This window comes from Anthonomus grandis, chromosome 20 (assembly GCF_022605725.1).
Source record: "Anthonomus grandis grandis chromosome 20, icAntGran1.3, whole genome shotgun sequence".
NCBI lineage: Eukaryota > Metazoa > Arthropoda > Insecta > Coleoptera > Curculionidae > Anthonomus > Anthonomus grandis.
Window position 1 is genome coordinate 7530737 of NC_065565.1, and position 16252 is coordinate 7546988.

General features: G+C 32.0%; 1 protein-coding gene across 1 annotated transcript; it reads right to left on the reverse strand.

Moving 5' to 3' along the window:
- Positions 1 to 547: 547 nt before the first annotated feature.
- Positions 548 to 16103, reverse strand: LOC126747806 (U4/U6 small nuclear ribonucleoprotein Prp3). Its single transcript, XM_050456710.1, has 6 exons — positions 15455 to 16103; positions 15002 to 15349; positions 14615 to 14864; positions 4255 to 4474; positions 3573 to 3860; positions 548 to 911 (listed from the first exon to the last, which is right to left on the reverse strand). Exons 1-6 carry the CDS (start codon positions 15965 to 15967, stop codon positions 662 to 664), a joined length of 1869 nt encoding a protein of 622 aa, XP_050312667.1. The 5' UTR covers positions 15968 to 16103; the 3' UTR covers positions 548 to 661.
- Between the last annotated feature and the right edge of the window lie 149 nt (positions 16104 to 16252).

Genomic DNA, 16252 nt, shown 5'->3' on the forward strand with positions numbered 1-16252 from the left:
TATTTTATATAAAAATTCTTATGCACATTTCCTATAGGAAACTGCGAAAAGGGTCAGCCAGCGCCATCTGTGTTTGCTAGGTGAAAGCTTTTATACATAGTTCCTATAGAATTCTGTTGGCGTGCTAGTAAGCGCCATCTGTGTATTTTACATAGAAACTCTTATGCACTTTTCCTATAGGAATCTGCAATAAGGATCAGCTAGCGCCATCTGTGTTTGTTAGGTGGAAGCTTTTATACTTAGTTCCTATAGAATTCTGTTGGCGTGCTAGTAAGCGCCATCTGTGTATTTTACATAGAAACTCTTATGCACTTTTCCTATAGGAATCTGCAATAAGGATCAGCTAGCGCCATCTGTGTTTGCTAGGTGGAAGCTCTTATACATAGTTCTTATAGAATTCTGTTGGCGTGCGAGCAAGCGCCATCTGTGTATCTTATATAGAAATTCCAAATAAAAAATAACAGTTTCAGATATATCGAGACTTTCGTAAGGCCTCCGACGGTATCGAGACTCCTCGTTAGTCGCAGAGAAATAAAACAACAAAAGGCACATTTTAAAAATATATTTGAACATAATACGTCGGCATCCCTCACAAAAGCTAATCAAGTGACCCTATATAGCTAGACTAAAAAACAATCGCCGATCGACTCCGCCCTCCCCCTTAATCGACCAGGTCACTAGATTGTTCCAACACCGCCCCGCTGTACGCCAGATCCCAGTAGTGTTCGACTTTGTGTTTCTTAAAGTGTTCGCGCGCCATCCGCTCGGTCGGACACACTTTGAACTTCATCTCGCCGAAGTTTCGCTGTTTGGTGGCGCCCTCCCACACCAACACGCACTTGTTCGGCACGTCGTTCCCGTCCGGGTCCTTCACCGTGTCTTCCTCCCATCGGATGCGGTTCAGCATTAACCTGCGAAGAGTGCGACGCGGTCAAAGGCCTCGGTGACGTCACGAAACATTATGGGAAAACAATTGAACAAAGTGCGGGGCATAGGGTTCAATGGTGCAACGGTTCGTACATGTCCCCGGATAGTGGAACCGGGTTGTCTTTGTTTTTGCGATAACTCCCTTAATTTCCCACCGATTTCCATAAAAATTGGATCAGAAGAAAGGATTTTTAATTCTAAACAAAAAACTTATCCACAAAAATTTTCATTACTTCAACTGTTTTCGAGTTACAGGAAAATTAAAAAAAAAATTCCAGGGAAAACGTTTTTTTGCCATAACTCCCTTAATTTCCCACCGATTTCCATGAAAATTGGATCACTGAAAAGAATTTTTAATTCCAAACAAAAAATGTATCTACGAAAATTTTCATTACTTCAACTGTTTTCGAGTTACAGGAAAATTAAGAAAAATTTTCCAGGAAAAAAGTTTTTTTGCCATAACTCCCTTAATTTCCCACCGATTTCCATGAAAATTGGATCATAAGAAAGGATTTTTAATTCTAAACAAAAAACTTATCTACGAAAATTTTCATTACTTCAACTGTTTTCGAGTTACAGGAAAATTAAAAAAAAATTTCCAGGGAAAACGTTTTTTTGCCATAACTCCCTTAATTTCCCACCGATTTCCATGAAAATTGGATCACTGAAAAGAATTTTTAATTCCAAACAAAAAATGTATCTACGAAAATTTTCATTACTTCAACTGTTTTCGAGTTACAGGAAAATTAAGAAAAATTTTCCAGGAAAAAAGTTTTTTTGCCATAACTCCCTTAATTTCCCACCGATTTCCATGAAAATTGGATCATAAGAAAGGATTTTTAATTCTAAACAAAAAACTTATCTACGAAAATTTTCATTACTTCAACTGTTTTCGAGTTACAGGAAAATTAAAAAAAAATTTCCAGGGAAAACGTTTTTTTTGCCATAACTCCCTTAATTTCCCACCGATTTCCATGAAAATTGGATCACTGAAAAGAATTTTTAATTCCAAACAAAAAATGTATCTACGAAAATTTTCATTACTTCAACTGTTTTCGAGTTACAGGAAAATTAAGAAAAATTTTCCAGGAAAAAAGTTTTTTTGCCATAACTCCCTTAATTTCCCACCGATTTCCATGAAAATTGGATCATAAGAAAGGATTTTTAATTCTAAACAAAAAACTTATCTACGAAAATTTTCATTACTTCAACTGTTTTCGAGTTACAGGAAAATTAAAAAAAAATTTCCAGGGAAAACGTTTTTTTGCCATAACTCCCTTAATTTCCCACCGATTTCCATGAAAATTGGATCACTGAAAAGAATTTTTAATTCCAAACAAAAAATGTATCTACGAAAATTTTCATTACTTCAACTGTTTTCGAGTTACAGGAAAATTAAGAAAAATTTTCCAGGAAAAAAGTTTTTTTGCCATAACTCCCTTAATTTCCCACCGATTTCCATGAAAATTGGATCATAAGAAAGGATTTTTAATTCTAAACAAAAAACTTATCTACGAAAATTTTCATTACTTCAACTGTTTTCGAGTTACAGGAAAATTAAGAAAAATTTTCCAGGAAAAAAGTTTTTTCGCCATAACTCCCTTAATTTCCCACCGATTTCCATGAAAATTGGATCATAAGAAAGAATTTTTAATTCTAAACAAAAAATGCGTCTACAAAAATTTTCATTACTTCAACTGTTTTCGAGTTACAGGAAAATTTAAAAAAATTTCCAGGAAAAAAGTTTTTTTGCCATAACTCCCTTAATTTCCCACCGATTTCCATGAAAATTAAATCATAAGAAAGGATTTTTAATTCTAAACAAAAAACTTATCTACAAAAATTTTCATTACTTCAACTGTTTTCGAGTTACAGGAAAATTAGGAAAAATTTTCCAGGAAAAAAGTTTTTTTGCCATAACTCTCTTAATTTCCCACCGATTTCCATGGAAATTGGATCATAAGAAAGGATTTTTAATTCCAAACAAAAAATGTATCTACGAAAATTTTCATTACTTCAACTGTTTTCGAGTTACAGGAAAATTAAGAAAAATTTTCCAGGAAAAAAGTTTTTTTGCCATAACTCCCTTAATTTCCCACCGATTTCCATGGAAATTGGGTCATAAGAAAGGATTTTAAATTCTAAATAAAAAACTTTTCTACAAAAATTTTCATTACTTCAACTGTTTTCAAGTTACAGGAAAATTAAGAAAAATTTTCCAGGAAAAAAGTTTTTTTGCCATAACTCCCTTAATTTCCCACCGATTTCCATGGAAATTGGATCATAAGAAAGAATTTTTAATTCCAAACAAAAAATGCGTCTACAAAAATTTTCATTACTTCAACTGTTTTCGAGTTACAGGAAAACTAAGAAAAATTTTCCAGGAAAAAAGTTTTTTTGCCATAACTCCCTTAATTTCCCACCGATTTCCATGAAAATTGGACCATAAGAAAGGATTTTGAATTTCAAACAAAAAACGTCTCTACAAAAACTTTCATTAATCCAACGGTTTCCGAGCAATCTCGACCTAAAGACCAGGAACAACACCTTGACGAAAAAAAAAGTATACAGGGTGTGTAAACATCGATGTAGCGTGCAAAACCGTTAAAACGCTATAAATCATCTACAGAATAGCGGGCACGTACCTTTTGTACTTCTTCTGTTGCTTGGGGCCCCCCTCCACCACGATCAGGCAACAGTCCGGATACAGGACGACGCACCCAGTCATGTAGAGTTGCCTCGCGTTCGTCTCCACTTTGAACTTCTTCGACGCGAGCTCGTGCATGTGCAGCACCCGGTAAATCGCCACCTGCACCCCGAGCGTCGTTTCCTCCTTCAGTTTCTTGATTTTCTTGTCGCGCTTCTGCCCCGCCGTCAGTTTGCGGGACGCGTTCGCCTCCTCGTGCGCCTTTTGACGTTTCGCCATCTGTTCCCTGTCGGTATTCATTTGTTTATTTGTTGTTTGGGTGCGCTCCCTCAATGTCAATTGTCAACTGTCAACCGTTTTCGAGGAAAGTATGAAAACGTTTCCGGAAATATAGAGTTTTCGCTATAACTCCCTTAATTTCCGACCGATTTTCGTGGAAATTGGGTCATAAGAAAGGATTTTTAATTTTAAACAAAAAATGTATCTACAAAAATTTTCATTGATCCAGTAGTTTCTGAGTTAGAGGGAAAATAAGAAAAATTCAACGGAAATCAAGTGTTTTCGCTATAACTCCCTCAATTTTCCACGGATTTTCACGAAAATTGGATCATAAAAGAGAGTTTTTAATTCCAAACAAAAAACGTATCTATAAAAATTTTGAAAAAACGAGAAAAACTGACCTGACGTGGGCCTCGATCTTGGTCGGGTCCTGGACCGCTTCGGTGCCCAGCGCCCTCATCAGGTTCGAGATCCGCAATTTGGGTTCGGGGGCGGGTTCCAGGCCCAACCGGATCTTCTCCTGTTCCTCCTTCCACATCTCGCGACGGTTCTGTCTGCGCAGCTTCTTGCGTTCCTTCTTGGTTAGGAACACCGGCATGTAAACCGGTTTAATTGGATCCGCTGAAAAGTCGCATAACTTCTCTGATTTTTCGTCGATTTTCGTGGAAATTGGGTCGTGAGAAAGGATTTTTAATTCCGAATGAAAAATGTATCTATAGAAATTTTCATTTATCTAGTAGTTTCTGAGTTACGAGGAAATTAAGACGAATTTTACGGAAATAAAGTGTTTTCCTCATAACTCTCTTAACTTTCCATGGATTTCCATGGAAATTGGATCACTGGAAAGGATTTTTAATTCCGAACAAATAATGTATCCATAAAAATTTTCATATTTCCAGTAGTTCCCTAGTTAAAAAATAATTAAGAAAAATTCAATGGGAATAAAGTGTTTTCCTCATAACTCTCTTAATTTTCCATGGATTTCCATGGAAATTGGATCACTGGAAAGGATTTTTAATTCCGAACAAAAAATGTATCCATAAAAATTTTCATTGTTCCAGTAGTTCCCTAGTTAAAAAATAATTAAGAAAAATTCAATGAGAATAAAGTGTTTTCCTCATAACTCTCTTAATTTTCCACGGATTTCCATGGAAATTGGATCGCTGGAAAGGATTTTTAATTCCGAACAAATAATGTATCCATAAAAATTTTCATATTTCCAGTAGTTCCCTAGTTAAAAAATAATTAAGAAAAATTCAATGGGAATAAAGTGTTTTCCTCATAACTCTCTTAATTTTCCATGGATTTCCATGGAAATTGGATCACTGGAAAGGATTTTTAATTCCAAACAAAAAATGCATCTATAAAAATTTCCATTGTTCCAGTAGTTTCCTAATTAAAAAATAATTAAGAAAAATTCAATGGGAATAAAGTGTTTTCCTCATAACTCTCTTAATTTTCCACGGATTTCCATGGAAATTGGATCACTGGAAAGGATTTTTAATTCCAAACAAAAAATGCATCTATAAAAATTTCCATTGTTCCAGTAGTTCCCTAGTTAAAAAATAATTAAGAAAAATTCAATGAGAATAAAGTGTTTTCCTCATAACTCTCTTAATTTTCCACGGATTTCCATGGAAATTGGATCACTGAAAAGGATTTTTAATTCCGAACAAATAATGTATCCATAAAAATTTTCATTGCTCCAGTAGTTTCCTAATTAAAAAATAATTAAAAAAAATTCAATGGGAATAAAGTGTTTTCCTCATAACTCTCTTAATTTTCCATGGATTTCCATGAAAATTGGATCACTGAAAAGGATTTTTAATTCCGAACAAATAATGTATCCATAAAAATTTTCATTGTTCCAGTAGTTTCCCAATTAAAAAATAATTAAGAAAAATTCAACAGGAATAAAGTGTTTTCCTCATAACTCTCTTAATTTTCCACGGATTTCCATGGAAATTGGATCGCTGAAAAGGATTTTTAATTCCGAACAAAAAATGTATCCATAAAAATTTTCATTGTTCCAGTAGTTTCCTAATTAAAAAATAATTAAGAAAAATTCAATGGGAATAAAGTGTTTTCCTCATAACTCTCTTAATTTTCCACGGATTTCCATGGAAATTGGATCGCTGGAAAGGATTTTTAATTCCAAACAAAAAATGTATCCATAAAAATTTTCATTGCTCCAGTAGTTTCCTAATAAAAAAATAATTAAGAAAAATTTAACGGGAATAAAGTGTTTTCCTCATAACTCTCTTAATTTTCCACGGATTTCCATGGAAATTGGATCGCTGGAAAGGATTTTTAATTCCGAACAAATAATGTATCCATAAAAATTTTCATATTTCCAGTAGTTCCCTAGTTAAAAAATAATTAAGAAAAATTCAATGAGAATAAAGTGTTTTCCTCATAACTCTCTTAATTTTCCACGGATTTCCATGGAAATTGGATCGCTGGAAAGGATTTTTAATTCCGAACAAATAATGTATCCATAAAAATTTTCATATTTCCAGTAGTTCCCTAGTTAAAAAATAATTAAGAAAAATTCAATGGGAATAAAGTGTTTTCCTCATAACTCTCTTAATTTTCCATGGATTTCCATGGAAATTGGATCACTGGAAAGGATTTTTAATTCCAAACAAAAAATGCATCTATAAAAATTTCCATTGTTCCAGTAGTTTCCTAATTAAAAAATAATTAAGAAAAATTCAATGGGAATAAAGTGTTTTCCTCATAACTCTCTTAATTTTCCACGGATTTCCATGGAAATTGGATCACTGGAAAGGATTTTTAATTCCAAACAAAAAATGCATCTATAAAAATTTCCATTGTTCCAGTAGTTCCCTAGTTAAAAAATAATTAAGAAAAATTCAATGAGAATAAAGTGTTTTCCTCATAACTCTCTTAATTTTCCACGGATTTCCATGGAAATTGGATCACTGAAAAGGATTTTTAATTCCGAACAAATAATGTATCCATAAAAATTTTCATTGCTCCAGTAGTTTCCTAATTAAAAAATAATTAAAAAAAATTCAATGGGAATAAAGTGTTTTCCTCATAACCCTCTTAATTTTCCATGGATTTCCATGAAAATTGGATCACTGAAAAGGATTTTTAATTCCGAACAAATAATGTATCCATAAAAATTTTCATTGTTCCAGTAGTTTCCCAATTAAAAAATAATTAAGAAAAATTCAACAGGAATAAAGTGTTTTCCTCATAACTCTCTTAATTTTCCACGGATTTCCATGGAAATTGGATCGCTGAAAAGGATTTTTAATTCCGAACAAAAAATGTATCCATAAAAATTTTCATTGTTCCAGTAGTTTCCTAATTAAAAAATAATTAAGAAAAATTCAATGGGAATAAAGTGTTTTCCTCATAACTCTCTTAATTTTCCACGGATTTCCATGGAAATTGGATCGCTGGAAAGGATTTTTAATTCCAAACAAAAAATGTATCCATAAAAATTTTCATTGCTCCAGTAGTTTCCTAATAAAAAAATAATTAAGAAAAATTTAACGGGAATAAAGTGTTTTCCTCATAACTCTCTTAATTTTCCACGGATTTCCATGGAAATTGGATCGCTGGAAAGGATTTTTAATTCCGAACAAATAATGTATCCATAAAAATTTTCATATTTCCAGTAGTTCCCTAGTTAAAAAATAATTAAGAAAAATTCAATGAGAATAAAGTGTTTTCCTCATAACTCTCTTAATTTTCCACGGATTTCCATGGAAATTGGATCGCTGGAAAGGATTTTTAATTCCAAACAAAAAATGCATCTATAAAAATTTCCATTGTTCCAGTAGTTTCCTAATTAAAAAATAATTAAGAAAAATTCAATGGGAATAAAGTGTTTTCCTCATAACTCTCTTAATTTTCCACGGATTTCCATGGAAATTGGATCACTGGAAAGGATTTTTAATTCCAAACAAAAAATGCATCTATAAAAATTTCCATTGTTCCAGTAGTTCCCTAGTTAAAAAATAATTAAGAAAAATTCAATGAGAATAAAGTGTTTTCCTCATAACTCTCTTAATTTTCCACGGATTTCCATGGAAATTGGATCACTGAAAAGGATTTTTAATTCCGAACAAATAATGTATCCATAAAAATTTTCATTGCTCCAGTAGTTTCCTAATTAAAAAATAATTAAAAAAAATTCAATGGGAATAAAGTGTTTTCCTCATAACTCTCTTAATTTTCCATGGATTTCCATGAAAATTGGATCACTGAAAAGGATTTTTAATTCCGAACAAATAATGTATCCATAAAAATTTTCATTGTTCCAGTAGTTTCCCAATTAAAAAATAATTAAGAAAAATTCAACAGGAATAAAGTGTTTTCCTCATAACTCTCTTAATTTTCCACGGATTTCCATGGAAATTGGATCGCTGAAAAGGATTTTTAATTCCGAACAAAAAATGTATCCATAAAAATTTTCATTGTTCCAGTAGTTTCCTAATTAAAAAATAATTAAGAAAAATTCAATGGGAATAAAGTGTTTTCCTCATAACTCTCTTAATTTTCCACGGATTTCCATGGAAATTGGATCGCTGGAAAGGATTTTTAATTCCAAACAAAAAATGTATCCATAAAAATTTTCATTGCTCCAGTAGTTTCCTAATAAAAAAATAATTAAGAAAAATTTAACGGGAATAAAGTGTTTTCCTCATAACTCTCTTAATTTTCCACGGATTTCCATGGAAATTGGATCGCTGGAAAGGATTTTTAATTCCGAACAAATAATGTATCCATAAAAATTTTCATATTTCCAGTAGTTCCCTAGTTAAAAAATAATTAAGAAAAATTCAATGAGAATAAAGTGTTTTCCTCATAACTCTCTTAATTTTCCACGGATTTCCATGGAAATTGGATCGCTGGAAAGGATTTTTAATTCCGAACAAATAATGTATCCATAAAAATTTTCATATTTCCAGTAGTTCCCTAGTTAAAAAATAATTAAGAAAAATTCAATGGGAATAAAGTGTTTTCCTCATAACTCTCTTAATTTTCCATGGATTTCCATGGAAATTGGATCACTGGAAAGGATTTTTAATTCCAAACAAAAAATGCATCTATAAAAATTTCCATTGTTCCAGTAGTTTCCTAATTAAAAAATAATTAAGAAAAATTCAATGGGAATAAAGTGTTTTCCTCATAACTCTCTTAATTTTCCACGGATTTCCATGGAAATTGGATCACTGGAAAGGATTTTTAATTCCAAACAAAAAATGCATCTATAAAAATTTCCATTGTTCCAGTAGTTCCCTAGTTAAAAAATAATTAAGAAAAATTCAATGAGAATAAAGTGTTTTCCTCATAACTCTCTTAATTTTCCACGGATTTCCATGGAAATTGGATCACTGAAAAGGATTTTTAATTCCGAACAAATAATGTATCCATAAAAATTTTCATTGCTCCAGTAGTTTCCTAATTAAAAAATAATTAAAAAAAATTCAATGGGAATAAAGTGTTTTCCTCATAACCCTCTTAATTTTCCATGGATTTCCATGAAAATTGGATCACTGAAAAGGATTTTTAATTCCGAACAAATAATGTATCCATAAAAATTTTCATTGTTCCAGTAGTTTCCCAATTAAAAAATAATTAAGAAAAATTCAACAGGAATAAAGTGTTTTCCTCATAACTCTCTTAATTTTCCACGGATTTCCATGGAAATTGGATCGCTGAAAAGGATTTTTAATTCCGAACAAAAAATGTATCCATAAAAATTTTCATTGTTCCAGTAGTTTCCTAATTAAAAAATAATTAAGAAAAATTCAATGGGAATAAAGTGTTTTCCTCATAACTCTCTTAATTTTCCACGGATTTCCATGGAAATTGGATCGCTGGAAAGGATTTTTAATTCCAAACAAAAAATGTATCCATAAAAATTTTCATTGCTCCAGTAGTTTCCTAATAAAAAAATAATTAAGAAAAATTTAACGGGAATAAAGTGTTTTCCTCATAACTCTCTTAATTTTCCACGGATTTCCATGGAAATTGGATCGCTGGAAAGGATTTTTAATTCCGAACAAATAATGTATCCATAAAAATTTTCATATTTCCAGTAGTTCCCTAGTTAAAAAATAATTAAGAAAAATTCAATGAGAATAAAGTGTTTTCCTCATAACTCTCTTAATTTTCCATGGATTTCCATGGAAATTGGATCACTGGAAAGGATTTTTAATTCCGAACAAAAAATGTATCCATAAAAATTTTCATTGTTCCAGTAGTTTCCTAATAAAAAAATAATTAAGAAAAATTTAACGGGAATAAAGTGTTTTCCTCATAACTCTCTTAATTTTCCACGGATTTCCATGGAAATTGGATCGCTGGAAAGGATTTTTAATTCCGAACAAATAATGTATCCATAAAAATTTTCATTGCTCCAGTAGTTTCCTAATAAAAAAATAATTAAGAAAAATTTAACGGGAATAAAGTGTTTTCCTCATAACTCTCTTAATTTTCCACGGATTTCCATGGAAATTGGATCGCTGGAAAGGATTTTTAATTCCGAACAAATAATGTATCCATAAAAATTTTCATATTTCCAGTAGTTCCCTAGTTAAAAAATAATTAAGAAAAATTCAATGGGAATAAAGTGTTTTCCTCATAACTCTCTTAATTTTCCATGGATTTCCATGGAAATTGGATCACTGGAAAGGATTTTTAATTCCGAACAAAAAATGTATCCATAAAAATTTTCATTGCTCCAGTAGTTTCCTAATAAAAAAATAATTAAGAAAAATTTAACGGGAATAAAGTGTTTTCCTCATAACTCTCTTAATTTTCCACGGATTTCCATGGAAATTGGATCGCTGGAAAGGATTTTTAATTCCGAACAAATAATGTATCCATAAAAATTTTCATATTTCCAGTAGTTCCCTAGTTAAAAAATAATTAAGAAAAATTCAATGGGAATAAAGTGTTTTCCTCATAACTCTCTTAATTTTCCATGGATTTCCATGGAAATTGGATCACTGGAAAGGATTTTTAATTCCGAACAAAAAATGTATCCATAAAAATTTTCATTGTTCCAGTAGTTCCCTAGTTAAAAAATAATTAAGAAAAATTCAATGAGAATAAAGTGTTTTCCTCATAACTCTCTTAATTTTCCACGGATTTCCATGGAAATTGGATCGCTGGAAAGGATTTTTAATTCCGAACAAATAATGTATCCATAAAAATTTTCATATTTCCAGTAGTTCCCTAGTTAAAAAATAATTAAGAAAAATTCAATGGGAATAAAGTGTTTTCCTCATAACTCTCTTAATTTTCCATGGATTTCCATGGAAATTGGATCACTGGAAAGGATTTTTAATTCCAAACAAAAAATGCATCTATAAAAATTTCCATTGTTCCAGTAGTTTCCTAATTAAAAAATAATTAAGAAAAATTCAATGGGAATAAAGTGTTTTCCTCATAACTCTCTTAATTTTCCACGGATTTCCATGGAAATTGGATCACTGGAAAGGATTTTTAATTCCAAACAAAAAATGCATCTATAAAAATTTCCATTGTTCCAGTAGTTCCCTAGTTAAAAAATAATTAAGAAAAATTCAATGAGAATAAAGTGTTTTCCTCATAACTCTCTTAATTTTCCACGGATTTCCATGGAAATTGGATCACTGAAAAGGATTTTTAATTCCGAACAAATAATGTATCCATAAAAATTTTCATTGCTCCAGTAGTTTCCTAATTAAAAAATAATTAAAAAAAATTCAATGGGAATAAAGTGTTTTCCTCATAACTCTCTTAATTTTCCATGGATTTCCATGAAAATTGGATCACTGAAAAGGATTTTTAATTCCGAACAAATAATGTATCCATAAAAATTTTCATTGTTCCAGTAGTTTCCCAATTAAAAAATAATTAAGAAAAATTCAACAGGAATAAAGTGTTTTCCTCATAACTCTCTTAATTTTCCACGGATTTCCATGGAAATTGGATCGCTGAAAAGGATTTTTAATTCCGAACAAAAAATGTATCCATAAAAATTTTCATTGTTCCAGTAGTTTCCTAATTAAAAAATAATTAAGAAAAATTCAATGGGAATAAAGTGTTTTCCTCATAACTCTCTTAATTTTCCACGGATTTCCATGGAAATTGGATCGCTGGAAAGGATTTTTAATTCCAAACAAAAAATGTATCCATAAAAATTTTCATTGCTCCAGTAGTTTCCTAATAAAAAAATAATTAAGAAAAATTTAACGGGAATAAAGTGTTTTCCTCATAACTCTCTTAATTTTCCACGGATTTCCATGGAAATTGGATCGCTGGAAAGGATTTTTAATTCCGAACAAATAATGTATCCATAAAAATTTTCATATTTCCAGTAGTTCCCTAGTTAAAAAATAATTAAGAAAAATTCAATGAGAATAAAGTGTTTTCCTCATAACTCTCTTAATTTTCCACGGATTTCCATGGAAATTGGATCGCTGGAAAGGATTTTTAATTCCGAACAAATAATGTATCCATAAAAATTTTCATATTTCCAGTAGTTCCCTAGTTAAAAAATAATTAAGAAAAATTCAATGGGAATAAAGTGTTTTCCTCATAACTCTCTTAATTTTCCATGGATTTCCATGGAAATTGGATCACTGGAAAGGATTTTTAATTCCAAACAAAAAATGCATCTATAAAAATTTCCATTGTTCCAGTAGTTTCCTAATTAAAAAATAATTAAGAAAAATTCAATGGGAATAAAGTGTTTTCCTCATAACTCTCTTAATTTTCCACGGATTTCCATGGAAATTGGATCACTGGAAAGGATTTTTAATTCCAAACAAAAAATGCATCTATAAAAATTTCCATTGTTCCAGTAGTTCCCTAGTTAAAAAATAATTAAGAAAAATTCAATGAGAATAAAGTGTTTTCCTCATAACTCTCTTAATTTTCCACGGATTTCCATGGAAATTGGATCACTGAAAAGGATTTTTAATTCCGAACAAATAATGTATCCATAAAAATTTTCATTGCTCCAGTAGTTTCCTAATTAAAAAATAATTAAAAAAAATTCAATGGGAATAAAGTGTTTTCCTCATAACCCTCTTAATTTTCCATGGATTTCCATGAAAATTGGATCACTGAAAAGGATTTTTAATTCCGAACAAATAATGTATCCATAAAAATTTTCATTGTTCCAGTAGTTTCCCAATTAAAAAATAATTAAGAAAAATTCAACAGGAATAAAGTGTTTTCCTCATAACTCTCTTAATTTTCCACGGATTTCCATGGAAATTGGATCGCTGAAAAGGATTTTTAATTCCGAACAAAAAATGTATCCATAAAAATTTTCATTGTTCCAGTAGTTTCCTAATTAAAAAATAATTAAGAAAAATTCAATGGGAATAAAGTGTTTTCCTCATAACTCTCTTAATTTTCCACGGATTTCCATGGAAATTGGATCGCTGGAAAGGATTTTTAATTCCAAACAAAAAATGTATCCATAAAAATTTTCATTGCTCCAGTAGTTTCCTAATAAAAAAATAATTAAGAAAAATTTAACGGGAATAAAGTGTTTTCCTCATAACTCTCTTAATTTTCCACGGATTTCCATGGAAATTGGATCGCTGGAAAGGATTTTTAATTCCGAACAAATAATGTATCCATAAAAATTTTCATATTTCCAGTAGTTCCCTAGTTAAAAAATAATTAAGAAAAATTCAATGAGAATAAAGTGTTTTCCTCATAACTCTCTTAATTTTCCACGGATTTCCATGGAAATTGGATCGCTGGAAAGGATTTTTAATTCCGAACAAATAATGTATCCATAAAAATTTTCATATTTCCAGTAGTTCCCTAGTTAAAAAATAATTAAGAAAAATTCAATGGGAATAAAGTGTTTTCCTCATAACTCTCTTAATTTTCCATGGATTTCCATGGAAATTGGATCACTGGAAAGGATTTTTAATTCCAAACAAAAAATGCATCTATAAAAATTTCCATTGTTCCAGTAGTTTCCTAATTAAAAAATAATTAAGAAAAATTCAATGGGAATAAAGTGTTTTCCTCATAACTCTCTTAATTTTCCACGGATTTCCATGGAAATTGGATCACTGGAAAGGATTTTTAATTCCGAACAAAAAATATATCCATAAAAATTTTCATTGTTCCAGTAGTTTCCTAATTAAAAAATAATTAAGAAAAATTCAATGGGAATAAAGTGTTTTCTTCATAATTCTCTTAATTTTTCACGGATTTCCATGGAAATTGGATCACTGGAAAGGATTTTTAATTCCGAACAAAAAATGTATCCATAAAAATTTTCATTGTTCCAGTAGTTTCCTAATTAAAAAATAATTAAGAAAAATTCAATGGGAATAAAGTGTTTTCCTCATAACTCTCTTAATTTTCCACGGATTTCCATGGAAATTGGATCGCTGGAAAGGATTTTTAATTCCGAACAAAAAATGTATCCATAAAAATTTTCATTGTTCCAGTAGTTTCCTAATTAAAAAATAATTAAGAAAAATTCAATGGGAATAAAGTGTTTTCCTCATAACTCTCTTAATTTTCCACGGATTTCCATGGAACTTGGATCACTGGAAAGGATTTTTAATTCCGAACATAAAATGTATCCATAAAAATTTTCACTATTCCAATAGTTTGCAAGTTAGGAGAAAATGAAGAAAAATTTCCGAGGGTCAAACTGATTTCCCCATAACTCCCCTAATACCCCACCGATTTCAATAAAAATTACACCACAAGAAAGCAGATTCAATTCCAAACGAAAAAACTACTTACTGGGGCACCTCATTTGGGTGGGGTGCTCCACCAAACTGTTAATAGAACCCTCCTTAATGGCGATCTTTCCATCTGCCGTTAAGGTGTCCAGGTTATCCTCCAAGATGACCGAGTCCCACCATTCCATGACGGGGACCACATCATCGCTGGAGCCCTCCGCTTTGGCAATCAGAGCCAACTTGGTGGCGGACGAGATGCCCGTTTTCTTGGCAATTTGGGAAATCTCGTTTTGAAGCTTCTCCAGTTGGGTCTAGAATAGAATTCACCGCTGAAGATGACCGTCGCACCCAATAAATTACACATTTAAAGCAGGAGAAATCGAATAATCTCTAATTGAAGAGAACCCCCGTCATAGCAAGTGGAAAACAGGAAAAAAAGGGACCGTACCTTCATCCTGAGCCTCTCGGCCAACTGTTGAAACTTGCCGGGTTCATGAAACCTGAGGGCCCGCTTTGTACGGACTGCAGGTTTCAACCCGATCCTAGGATCCAGGTAGTTCGTTTCCGAACTGTCCTCGTCCCTTTTCTCACTTTTGTCTTTGTACTGTTCCCGTTTGAGGGCTCTTAAATTGGCTTTTAGTGTGGGTGCTACATGAGTAAGTTGAATCGCTTTACCTGATTTGTCGATGGTCCGGCCTTCTTCGTCTAGTATTAGGGGCTGGGGCTTATTCGGTACAATGGGGATTTGGATCGCGTTGCCCAATATGCCCGTCGATAGTTTGTTTTTTATTTGGGCCTAACAAATAAAACCAACGATATTATTAATTAATGTGTAAGACAAAGGGCAAGAGACTGCTTGTTCACACGTAAATCAATGATTCAATAAGTAAAGTAACATTACCTGTAACTGAGCGATCTTCCTGGCCTTCTCCGCATCCCCTTTATTTAAGAGCCCCGTGGGTATGCCATAAATGCTTGGCTGAGGTATTTTAATATTAGCCAAGCTGACATTGTTTTTACTGGGAGGTGGTAAGGGATCCATTTTCACGTTTCTCACCATACCGTCTTTATCTGTGAGGTGTCTATCTCTTTTATCTGAAGAGTCTCTGTCTCTATCACCCTTACTTTTCTTGGAGTCCCTCTCTCGGTCGTCATCATAAGAGCGTTTCTTTGACTTACGAGAGGACTCCAAATCGTCCACCAGATCCTGGATTTTATCGGCCAGTCTGCTGGCCTTTTTGCTCTCTATATAAGAGTCTAATTTGTCGGCGATTCTGCGACGTTCATAGCCGTTCGTTAAACAATCTAGGGTGACCCTCAGTACGGAAGAGTCACTGCCCCCCAATACTTTGTAAATTAACTTCTCTAGCGACGGTTTTAGGTCGTCTATTTCCCTGCGGGATAAATAGGCCATTTTTATGCAATATGGCTCTTTTTTTATTCACTTTATAGGACTTCACTGGACATAGAAATTAAAAAAATTATTGCCAAGCTATATAGGACAACAAACGCCCTGGCTTGTCAGCTGCTTCTTTTTTAGGTTAGATTTTTGACTTATGTCAAGTTGTCAAAAAGTTTGACACATGCCAGTGACGTACCTGTCAACCGTTTTTTTTTTTAAGGTTATGTCATTGACGTATGTCAAACTGTCAAGATTTTTGACTTATGTCAAAAAGTTTGACACATGCCAGTGACGTAC

Excerpts from the sequence above, each read along its gene's own strand:
- LOC126747806 (XM_050456710.1), bottom strand. The coding sequence starts at position 15,967 with ATGGCCTATTTATCCCGCAGGGAAATAGACGACCTAAAACCGTCGCTA. Across the intron at positions 14,865-15,001 it reads CCGAGAGGCTCAGGATGAAG|ACCCAACTGGAGAAGCTTCA; the intron begins GTACGGTCCCTT and ends ATTCTATTCTAG. Across the intron at positions 3,861-4,254 it reads AAGATCGAGGCCCACGTCAG|GGAACAGATGGCGAAACGTC; the intron begins GTCAGTTTTTCT and ends GAATACCGACAG.